Genomic DNA, 13005 nt, shown 5'->3' on the forward strand with positions numbered 1-13005 from the left:
TTGTTGCCATGATTTATTTATGTATCCATGCCAAATTGCAGCTTTCTTGCACTAACGATCACGGAGCAAAGCCGTGGACGGACAGACAGACATGGCGAAACTATAAGGGTTCCTAGTTGACTACAGAACCCTAAAATATCCAATATACAACCTACCTGAGAACCTCTGCCTTTAGGAATTTTGAAGTCGGTTAACAATTTGGTATGCTAGTTGCTAGTAAAAACTACTTCCACAACTCCACATTCCGTCGCGATCAGCGCGAAAACGAAAGAAGTAAAGGATTTTAAGCCCCATTTAGACGGTTCAAGAACTTGCATGCAATATTTGATACATTGCTAACTACTGAATAAAATGAACTCAGTCGATCGACCAAATACCGCAATGTAACGAAAATCGCATGCAAGTTCTTGAACCGTCTAAATGGGGCTTTACGGTAAACTCTTTAGCATTCAGCACGGCCTAGATCCCGGAGCTATTGAATAATCATGTCCGCGTAGGCAGCCATTCCTGCCGCGAGACTGAGACACCAACACCTTACTACATCGCGAATGCTGATTACCCCCCACTTAAACAGCAGACTGTTTCATAATATATTTATTTAAATTTTGAGGAACTTAAGATGTTAGCTGCCTCGTTGTTTATTAACATATTTATGTTCTGGTGTTTTCCATGATTATGATTACGGATTTCACGGTGAAAGACATTGTGAATAAATCTTGTTCTTTTTGTGGACGGAGAACCTCTGTTAATATCGTTATCAGCTATATCTGTCTGTACTTCTGTAGCCCATGTTCAATAAATAGTACATAATTCAAATAATGATAATAGACGAAATTCCTTATCAATTAGGACAATTATTGAGAGTAGAGATTAAATTTCAAAGCATATAGAAATAATAAATAAATAAAATAAAATAAATAAATATTATAGGGACATTCTTACACAAATTGACTAAGCCCCACGGTAAGCTCAAGAAGGCTTGTGTTGTGGGTACTCAGACAACGATATATATAATATATAAATACTTAAATACATAGAAAACAACAATGACTCAGGAACAAATATCTGTATCATCATACAAATAAATGCCCTTACCAGGATTCGAACCCGGGACCATCGGCTTCATAGGCAGGGTCACTACCCACTAGGCCAGACCGGTCGTCAAATGCCAATTACCTATATAAACAGCAAATTCTCTACGCTACTGTTTTTGCGAGTCGTGCTCGTTCGTTAGTGCACGACACGCGCGTGCATTCTCATGTCATGTATTCACAATTATTGCGCGAAGCAAGCGAGTCGAGCACTTGGATTAACCAGTGTATCTTGACTACGAGGTCCGGAACAATTAATAACTATGCAGGTGTCTGCGCTGATTCGTCTAGCACCCGACTCATTAGTTCCCGGCTGGTAAGCGATTGTATTCGAATGGAACACAGATGTAATTTGTCCGACGAGGCGGATTGTTCGGGATAAATTCTTTTGTCATTGGTTTCACCAACGATGCATATAACGTTGCGTATGTATTTTCATTTTTCACATATCGGGGTTAGCTACTGGAAAGTAAGCCTTAAATATTTACACCAGAAAAGTATTTGAGGGCTAATTTGTGTTCCCTGATTATTAGGACTTTCAATTATTAGAAATTTGATATATACATATTAAAAACTACATACCTACGGAAAGCGTATATACCTAGAGGAAAGCTCCAATCGAAAGCGCTTAGAAATGTACGGAAGATAATGATAAACAACCGAAACCAAACGCTCGGGCGCAGGTACAGCTTATACAACTATTATTTGTTATTATGGATATTAAGTTGATTAATTTATGATTAAGATATACACGCATGGGTTCGGAGTAAAACAAATCACGCATTATACTACGCTTAGCGTGCGTGTTTGATGCAAAACAAGCGACGATCTACGATATGGTTGCTGGAGACGAATTCTTTTGTCACCCATTCCACTGGGTTATTGCTTATTGTGATACGCTTTCAGTCAGTGAGATAAGTTGTGATCCAATTTGTATTCACTTGATAGATGTTCTTAAAATTATGTTCGCACTGCGTCTGCGTCACTTTATAGTGAAATATAGGTACTTATACCAACTTACGTCCTTATAGTCGTAGGTTTACCCTTAAAAATATATACCGGGTAACTGAAAATGATGATGTAGAGTAGATGAAACACCTGACAGGATAGTACAAATTTCCCAAACATGCATTATGCCTAACTACCTTGCTCACGGTCTCAAAGCACAAACAAACGAGCTCATACAGCTTGCAATTTAATTTGAGCCAACCGAGGTACGCCGTGGTCAGCCTATGTCTGCGGAACTGGGGCAAATTGCTATTCAAACTCATATGGGAAAATGTAATTCACTTTAGGAAGTGCAATCTAATTTGGTAAAGATTATAGACATTATAGTTATATGGAATACCTATAAAAAAATGTCGGATGGTTTTCACTTCGGAATGTTTATTTGGATAATATAAGAAACCGGTTCACAGTGTATTAGACCTATTTTATTTAAGATAGCTACATTTTTTGTGAGCTCCATATTATGGCAGTGTTAGAATTCCGTTAAGGGGCTACCCGAGGTTTTCATCGATTTTTGACAAGTTTTGAATCGTATCTCCTTTTTTTGCACTACTGATAGAATTATAAGACAAACGGTTATCGGTTTTTCCTTCTTTTATCCCCGTTTTGGTCTACCGGATTTTGAAAGAAATGAATACTTATTTTTTTATGAATTTTTTAAACATTGTCTCAAAAAACACTTTTTTTTGTATCTATTTATAGTTTGCTGTAAAGGATCTTACATGTACGAAATCTACATATTTGGGTTCGTCTTTGACGTCTCGAAAAATGTGTCTAGGGTTTTAATTTTAAACTAATTAACACTCAAGTTAGGTTTATGCGTCGTTGGACTAAAAGTAAATATGGCGATGTATAAAAATGTCTACATATAAAATAAAAATTGGTCCGAGTATTAGAAAGCCAATACTTCAAAATGTTTAAGTCTTATCAAGTCGGAATATAAAAATGACTACTTTCAAAGTATACAAATGTCTAAGTCTTATCAAGTCGGAATATAAAAATGACTACCTACTTTCAAAGTATACAAATGTCTAAGTCTTATCAAGTCGGAATATAAAAATGACTACTTAATAAATTTTACATGCATACATTTTCATTTCTCATAATAAATATAACAAAGAGTAATTTTAAAATACATCGCCATATTTACTTTTAGTGTCGCAACATATTTATATTTGGTCTAATATACAGATGCACATTTTTATACTTCGTCAAAATTATATACGCCCGAACTTATGTAAGTGGACATTTTTATACATCGTCATATTTACTTTTAGTCTAGTGCCGCAACATATTTATATTTGGTCTAATGTACAGATGCACATTTTTATACTTCGTCGAAATTATATACGCACGAACTTATGCAAGTAGACATTTTATTACATCGCCATATTTACTTTTAGTCCAACGACGCATAAATCAAAAGTTATGGCCAGAAAACCAGTTTTTTAGCCTAAAATTCTTCAACTTTGATGCCAAATATCTCGAAGACAATGAACTTTGAAGTAAATATGGGATACTATATTACTTAAAGCCGGTGCTGTTAATATGATAAGCTACAAAAAACATTAGAAAACTAAGGGATTCAGATCGTAGGTCATTGTCGTGGGGGAGCCCCTTAAACATGGTTATAAAACATTAAACCAAAACATATTAAGATGATTTATATCGTTAGGTAAAATATATCTATCTATTATCGGCACGCTACCTTCAACCTCATTTTACGGCACTAGCGGCAGTGATTTGTTTACGTAAATAGGTGTCAATGAATGGTACTTCTCAGTATGCTAGCTTTCAGTAGTTTCATTGGACTTTAACTGATTAAGTGCAACGTATAGGTAATATGTTATAGGTCCCAACATCATTTCGCGGTTCGTACTTTGAAGAACATGGGTTTCAGATCTGAAACTAACTAAAAAATATAACACTCAGATAAATAAACCACCATCTTCACTGCTAACTCCAATACGTTCATTCTTAGAGGTAATAAACTGACTGACAAATTCCAACTCAAAGTTGTGTTTTATATCATCACTGTGTTTCTATAATCTTTCTGTTTAGACTGATCGATTGATATACATTACTAGCCGTTCGTTTTCTCGCCCGAAATAATGTTGAGTCATACACGGGCCTGGAAAACTAATGAAATCGGCAGCCCATACAAAATAATTATAGGTACACCCACCTACCCACACGTATCCGCGGCGTGGCTTGAATGCCGATAAACTAAGGAAGCCGTTAGGAAGACCGTAACGTCATAAATCATTATTGTACCTTATCCTTATCATAAGAAACTGGGTTCCTGATCGCCTGTGAATCCTTTTAAATGTTACATCTGCATTAATAAAATTGTTAGGTATTAGGCAAGACCGCACCGCAAATACATAATAGCTCGTTTAATAGCATGGTAGTAAAGCAATTATGGAACGTTAGTTAGTTCGATGTTCATGTTTGATTAATTGTATAATTGTTGTATACCTATTATAATGGATTTCGGATGGGTAAGTCGGACACCCACAAAGTAGATGGACGGATGAACCCGTACGCGTCGCTAGGAGCCGGTGGCTGCACTATGCTAGACTTGCTAGAGTTCAAAATTAAAACGAAAATATTACTTTGCTAATCCGCGAAAAGATAACGTGCTAGTCAACGCCCGGCAACGGAAACCCCGTCCGTTGCCGGGCGTCAGACCGTCAACAACTCCTGAGGATGCCTCGTAGAGGGGCGAAACACGTGTCGAGGATTATTCTTTTGGTGGTGGTTTGTTATATTTATTTGCGTATTTATTTTTGCGGTGGGAGGGTGGTAATATTAATTGCATGTAAAAATACGCAATTAAGTATAACGGGTTAGCACTGATTGACTAGCACGTTATCTTTTCTCGGATTAGCAAAGTAATATTTTCGTTTTAATTAATATGGATTTCCGCAAAGTAACGCCTGATTCTATTCACTATTTGCTAGAGATCGCTTCCGGTGGCGGTTTATGGGGGAGGCCTATGTCCAGCAGTGGACGTCCGTGGCTGATAGGTAGGTAGTACTCGTATGCCTATTATAAATAAGTTTTTCAGACATGTTTACTGATAGGTACCTACCTACCTACTTGTGGTATCTAAGTACTTATTATCAGCAGTATCATAATTTGTCACATTTATTCTGAATTCATAATGCATGTCTAGTATATCTATGGGAAGTAGGGAAACCAAAACGCCAATAGGTTTCATGATTATTTGCGAATTTCATGAAATGTATGCCCATATAAGGGAGGTTTGGGTCAAATCAACACTGAAATTTAAATAAGAATTCTGTTGGATTCTAGTTGTGAGTAACTTGCCATAGCTGTTATTTCATTACAACAAAGTATCTACAAGATAAACGATGAAGACGATAGCCGATAGTCCTGGGTTCGAATCCCGGCAAGGGCATTTACTTGTGCGATGAGCACGGATATTTGTTCCTAAGTCATGGGTGTTTTCTATGAATTTCAGTGTTATAATACTATATATCGTTGTCTAAGTACCCACAACATAAGCTGAGCTTACTGTTGGACTTAGTCAATTCATGTAATAACGTCCTATAATATTTATTATAATTATTTATTTATTATGTATTCGGAATAACAAATGGGCAATGAAAACAAACAAACGTTCTATTTCTATAATACATTTACGCCTCCCGTCCATGCATCACGTCACGTTAACGATTCCAGATGCGCTTTTTATGAAACAGGCGAGATAGCGTGGCTGAATAAAACTCGCTATAAAATGTGATTGATAAAGTTCCTGTTTAAGTAGGCCGACGTGTTTAATACGTATCCCGGTGTAGGTAGCGGCCTCTGGTATAGACGAATATATTATTTAGATTGCTTTCCGTATGTGTATTTCCATCAGAGAAGGGTCCTTATGCTTCATCTGCGATAAGGACGTTTCTGGGTGAAGCTACTTTTAGAACACTGATTTCGTGTCCCTATTAGACTCCCTAGCAAAGAGAAATCGATTTTTTTAAAACCATGTAGATTTTTTTTCACGGGTATTATTAGATGTATAAGTATTTAAATAACACATTTTAAATATTTAATTTTTAATTAACAACTTGATCAAATAAAAGTTACATTTTGTACGGTAACGCAGCATAAAAAACGTTTGCTCCCATACATAAATCAGGAACATCATTTTTGTATGGTTGGTTGTTGAAACCCTCGCAACGCTCAAAATTCCACTTTCCGAACCACTCGCTACTCGAGGTTAAATTTTTGGCATCTTTCACTTGCTCGGGCATCAATATTAGCACGATGAGTTAAACAACAATTTTACCTTGTAAAACAAATAACTACTACCCGCCTATCTGCAAACTACATAAGTCATTCAGTATGAGCTTTGTAAAATGCAGTAGTCGCGTTGGCACTCCTTTAAGATTGCCATGGATGGAGTGCGCCCCTAACGACACAATCGTTTATCATAAAACGTCTGTTTGTGGTTGGTGAACGGCACGAACTTTATCGAGGGTGCAGCGTAATAGATCGGATGGTGACCTATGCACGTATGCATCTTTATTAGGTACCACCACACTGCGCGATTGTTGCGCCATTTAGGGTCCTAGCTAAATTGGTTGTTCAATACTCACGCTATAGGATTTCCAATTTAGCAAGAACCCTAAATGGCATAACAAATCCCGTGTGGTAACTGTACATGCGACTTATTCCCTTGTCAATTTTCTCAACTGAAAAGCCATAAACTTTGTTTTCGAGTGCACAACTCTCAGGTTCAGTCGGGTTCCTTAATATAAACAACAGGTGACCGAAGAGTTGGCGGCTACCTCGCACAACGTAGGGGCTGTCCATAAATTACGTCATTGATTTTTGACGATTTCCCACTATCCCCCCCTAAAATCAGTCAAAAATCATGTTTTGAATGACCACGTTTCCTCCTACGTCATACCTACCATCATCCGATGTCCAGACCCCCCCCCCCCCCTAATTTGATATGACGTAATTTATGAATAGCCATCAGCATTGCGATACAGCGAGGAAATGCCGGCAGCATCCTTGGTACAATGCCTCAAGGGCCTGTTTTAGATTTAAGCTAGTTATTAATTTATTTTAGTAATACCACTGTATAATATCTTGTTTGTAAATAAATGATTTTTATATTTTAACAACAGGTTCTGCAAGTTTCCAATAAAACGGGTACTGTTGTATCCACAGAATATAGCAATAAAGACAATTAACAATTTCGTATTCATCTCCATCTTCAATGCAGATTTAATGCTAATGTAATCCATATTGACCCCGGCTTAAACAATTTCGTTAGCAATACAGCATTCCTAATATTCAGATTCAGAGGATCCAAACCGTAGAAAATGCAATTAATGCGGTTAATGCCCCAAAAGGCTTTTAAAGGCGCTTCCGAGCACTAAAAGGTTTAATGGTGATATTCCATTTGATAATTTCGCAAGAGAAAATACCATTTAGGAGTGCTTTAAAAGTACATCTATAATGACTCTTTAACTCCCTCAAAGACTTCATCAATTCGACACTGCCTTACGATCTCAGGTTCGTCTGTTAATGTTATTTTTACTCACTTGAAACACAGAGCACAAGGCAAAGAAAACCTACCTACTTATACCAGCTATACCTATACTTTATTTCTCTCGTCTCTCAAGATGTTGGTCCAGACTCTTCGCTTTGACCGTTCGTTGAAACAACTTTCGGGACAATCATCGTCGAATCATCCCACATGGCGGTTATCTCGTGAGCCAAGTCTAATACTATTATTAGAGTACGCTTCATAACTGACCATTAAGCGAAAGTGAAAATTGCGCTAAAAACTGGCACTTTTCACGCTACTCACGCATAGTTTTTTTGGTTATTAACCGATCAAATGTAATTATGACTGTCGGCTTATAGGATCGTTCATAATGTCTCAATTACACTAATCCATTCACGCAAAACCACAGAAGAATTTTAGTCAAGTTATCATCGTTATTCTGGAGCCCAATCGACACGAAAAATACGAGCGATTTTATTGAACAATCAGAAATGGCAGAAATCTACTTAAGTTAGTGGTAAAGTTTGCCACCGTGAGACATAAATACATAATATACAAAACTGGTGATTTCACCAAGCTTTCAGAAATTTGTGGAGTAGCGAGTGTTGCGACCTACATAGGTATTTGTTATTTTATGATGTAGGAAGTAGGAACATGAATTTGGGTAATGAAAGGTTCTGTCAGCATCATTATATTTCAAGGAGCAGTCACGTCTGCTGAACAAGCAATTAGGCAACTTATTCTGCGACGTGCATAGAATTTGGTCCTGTTAGCGTATATCTTACAAAATGTGAGAGTCTAAAACTGCATAGGTAAGTGCTTTTAGGCAAGGGTTGAATTAAATTTTAGATAAAGAAATGATTATTTCATCGCGGATAGTATGAAGTACATAAATGCTTTGTCTTTCCATTTAGAAAAGCACCACGAACGGAAATCCATATTGTCCATGGTGAAGGAAAATATAACTTTAAATTGGTTCAACCATATTGGTTCACGTATTTTAATAAAAGTATAGGTAGTTAATAGACGTGAGCTTTCTAACAGGAGATAATTATCCCCAACTTTTTGTTAGTATATACTGAATATTAATGATAAATCACATGCTTTTCGGCGAAGTGCCATATACCTATTAAATAAAATTAGAAGAAATAAAGTTAACAAATATAATGGCCACCACACCACCTGTATTAAAAAATAACCGTATTTTTTTTCAGGAAATGCTACAGCGTTCGTCATTAGAGACACAGAAGTTGGAGCTACTGTCGAAGTTGAGTGAAGTCCGGTTGCAGGCGGCGGCTCGAGGCGTGCTGGAGCGGTCGCCACCGCCGCCTGACACCACGCCCGTGGCCCGGCCAGCTCCGCCCAGGGTAACTTACAATCTTTTACACGCGATAACTACCGACGACGCGACGCCAACATTAGTAGCAGTGAGTTAGCAGGTGCAACGAAGTTTTTAGAATCTCTACTAATTTTGTTGGTTTCCTAAATTCTTTCTAACAATGCGTATTTATACAATTTTTTTATGTCGATAGAACATCTGAAAAAGCACACATCCCATTTTTTAAGGCACCTTTTATATGGAGGCATTTGACGTGCGGCCGACGTGTTATTTAGGTTCGCATTGAGTAGGTACAAATGGTTTAGAGAACTCTCAGAAACTGATCTCACAATAGAACAATGATGCTCCAAATAGGTGTGAACCTATAAGTATATCGATTCGAACACTGCTACTGCTACTAAAGGGCAAATAGGTCTTCGTTGACAACGGCCGCAGATCCGCTGCGCTACCCGCGTCAAAATAAGAAGAATGTAGGCATTATTGGGTACGAAATGCTGACATCCACTGTTTTGTTCCGTTACAATCTATCTTATAGTTAGCCGCGACCACGACCAGTGAAACCTGTGTCGAAACGTCGGTAAATAAAGGTAATAAAATAAATTCGTGATAGACCCGTCTATAAATGTGAGTTAATATGTGTTCAAAACGCGAAAGTTTGAAATATTATATCTTATAGTTGTCTTCGGATTCATGGAACTCTCATCTTATCTCATTGCTGTCAATAAAATACGAGCCCCCCTAAGTGTTAGTTCGGTGTTAGTTATGAATCCCGTTTAAAATGTTTCAAAAATGTCTGTTATGATTTATGATGCAGCGCGATATACATTAACTTTCTATATACTTGCTCTATAAAATCTCTTCGTATAAACAATAATAATATATAGTTATAATATACGTTTTTTTGTATATATTTTTATCTAACCTCTTTACTTTTTATGACTGTTATAATTCACAATCTTTCCAATTAGGTTAGCAATTAATTGGGTTCCGTTAAATGAAACTTGTCTGCGATATAAAACGTAAAAGATCATATTACTTGGTCCCTTGGCCCCCGGGTACGCCCAAGGTACGCCGTCGTCGTACGCTGCGTACATACAATTTGACTGCAAGAATTCTTTATAATGAGACACAGATCGCAGCGTACGGAGACCAGCGTCAACCGGAGACCATGATCTTGCGGCTACGAGAAAAATTCGGTAACACCAGCTAAAGGTGACAGTCCATTTCCAACGACAGCAGCACTACCATTCATTTTACTATGGAAATTGACAATAACACCGATGCGTTCGTACTAGTAGTGCAGCATCGGTCAGAAATGGAATGTTACCCTAAACCTGTCTCATGTCTTGTTTCATTGATAAATATGTCCTCCCGTTATTCCCAGACGCCGCCAGCGAACTACGGCCGGCAGATCGAGCGCAACACACACGTGTACTCGTCGCTGCCGCGCTCGTCCGTGCTGGCCGCGGGCTTCGGTAAACAACACACCATGGTGGTGGCGCGCGGGCGCGGACACTCCGTGCCCAACCTAGGTCGGGCCCGCGACTAGCATGCCGTGTGCCTGTGCCCTGCGCTTTGTGCCCAAGGCCCAGCCGAGATGACAATCGTCCATCGACAAAAGCCGAACGATAATAATAGTAGTTTGTGTTACAAGGGATGAAAATGACATATTTCCGTCAACCGGCTTACATTGAAAGTAGAATCCTGAGCGTAATGAGGGATTCAAGTGTTAACGCCCAAGACGAAATAATTTTGATACCGTGTGACACATACTGCTTTTCACATCAACTATGAGGAAATTGTTATGTTCCAAAATATGTGTTATTTGACCAAAAAAAAATAGTATGCAAGAAAGAAAAAATCGTGTCCTAGAACAGAAAAGTACAACTTTGATCCCTCCTAGCAGGGAAGAAAAGTGCCACTTTGATCCTCCCTAGCGGGGAACAAAAAGCCCTTTTTCGAATAGGTGATGTGAAAAAAATATTTCCATGCATTATTAAAGTGTCGATTGGCGCTATTTGTTAACGATCGTCATCTTGGCTAGGCTCTGCAGTTCCCTGTGCCCTGTCTGCGTCAGTAGTTTGGTTATTTGCTTCGCTATGCCGGAATACTCACTGTACTGTAGCCCCGGAACGTTTTTTATTTATGATTACTAAATGAATAACATCTGTCTATGTTAACATCTAAGAAGTCAATGTTTATTTTACAACAAACATACACACATACACAGAAGCAAATAAATAAAGTTGCTTGTCAGTCGAAGTAAATATTTGAACTATTGAGATAGATAATTAATAACACGCAAAATACAGAAGTATGAAACGCACACACACACCCTCTGAGTAGATCGCCAGAGTTATATTGGACGAACGAACGAACATGTAATGTAGTAAAGTACATGTTTTATATTTTCCGAAAATCTTGTAAGGTTGCGGAAAGTGCCTATTACCTATGCGGTGGAAATAAAATATATCAGAGATCAAATAGATAGTGACGGCAAAAGTGGCTAAATATATCATAACACATTAAGATAACAAATTAAGAGGGGGTTAATGCAAAATTATTGTTTTTATATTGAATTGTTACACGTTGTAACAAATTCAAATGCCATGAAAAACGTTACATGTCTAATATTCATGTTGATAAGGCCGAGGGTAACGAGCAAAATTTTAAACAAATATATTTTTCAGAGTAATTGAGAGAAAAGGTTAAAACCCGCGCGACGACCTTCTATTTCGTTGCAAGTTTCGCGCGGCGCGCCATATCTTTAATTCTTTCTATTTTTTTAAGTATCTTGAGCTTCAAATAATATGTATTGCGTTATACCGAGGATTCAATTGGAACGGAAACTAGGTAAGTAGATATTGGCGCGCATTTATTGGGTCGTCGTTGAAGTAGAGTAGGGATTTGCGTCTCATCTCTATATGGGTCAGGAATCCCGCCTTTGAACTCATTTCCGATAACCGAATGTATTCAATCTCCATTATCAGCAAATTGGAAAATACTTTCCGTGTTTTAGTATTTTTCGAAGAAGAGTTGACGATTCTAGTATTTCTAATTATGCTAATAACTAAGAAATATATATTTGATGCATTTGTTTATCGAGTATTTCAGATATTACTTTTTTTTCTATTTAAGTTCTCTCAACGTTTAATTGAAATTGGAAAATTTTTGAAACATGACAGACATCTAATATTCTAGTATCTCCATTGATGCTTACGCTTAATCATTATGGCATTTTTTGTATTGGCTGTTAAATATTGCTTTAAATGTTGTCTTTAGGTTAAGGTTACTTTAAGGTAAGGTTACTTTGTATGTTAGCCGTATTTAAGCAGATACCTGGCCACCCTTTCCTCGCCTAGAGGCTTTTAATGAACGTCTCTTTAGAATGGATGACCCAGTGACAGGGTTATATGTTCCAATTGACAACTCATTTTAATGATGGTATATCAATCTAGCCTAAGAATAAAGCTATAGTATATTAGTAGTTAGTAGTTTTTTTTTTTTATAGTACTTTGCGGTGATAAATTGTGGAAGCGTCATCATAAAAGTTTAAGTCCTAAGAAAATATGAATGTATCGTGGTAATAACATACTTCGTTCTATCCAAGTTTGTGCAGAGTTGTCTTAGACGGATTCTAGCTTTGCGATTTTTTAACACTAACTTATATCATATCAAGAAAAACAATGCAACGTAATGTGTGCTTTATAGGCTAGGTAGGCTCAGGTTTAAAATTGCCAAATCGTGAGTCGAGAACAAAAAGTAAAATGACCCTGTTTATTATATTGTAACGGGCAGGTTTTTGAACCTTAACACAATGCCACCCGCGTTGAAATAATAAAAAAACACGTGTGTACAGCTGACAAAGAAGAAGCCATACCACGAGGCAGCCCGTCGCCTTCTCTCCGAGACATGCGCTCGCGGCTCGGCAGCGGCGGCGTGCGCCTCGAGGGTGACGAGTTGCGCTCCTCTATGCGCGTGCACACGCCGAGTCGCCGCCCACCCGACACCATGCCTTGGTA

At 37.9% G+C, this 13005-nt stretch overlaps 1 protein-coding gene across 1 annotated transcript in view; it reads left to right on the top strand.

The window, feature by feature from the left end:
• The window catches only part of LOC134806450 (liprin-beta-1), a 34355-nt gene that overhangs the window by 11496 nt on the left and 9854 nt on the right, over positions 1-13005 (top strand). The window contains exons 4-6 of the mRNA XM_063779731.1: positions 8859-9011; positions 10368-10515; positions 12843-13002. Coding sequence (XP_063635801.1) covers positions 8859-9011; positions 10368-10515; positions 12843-13002 — 461 coding nt within the window. The remainder of the gene's footprint in view (positions 1-8858; positions 9012-10367; positions 10516-12842; positions 13003-13005) is intronic.

Source organism: Cydia splendana, chromosome 3 (genome assembly GCF_910591565.1).
Source record: "Cydia splendana chromosome 3, ilCydSple1.2, whole genome shotgun sequence".
NCBI classification, from domain to species: domain Eukaryota; kingdom Metazoa; phylum Arthropoda; class Insecta; order Lepidoptera; family Tortricidae; genus Cydia; species Cydia splendana.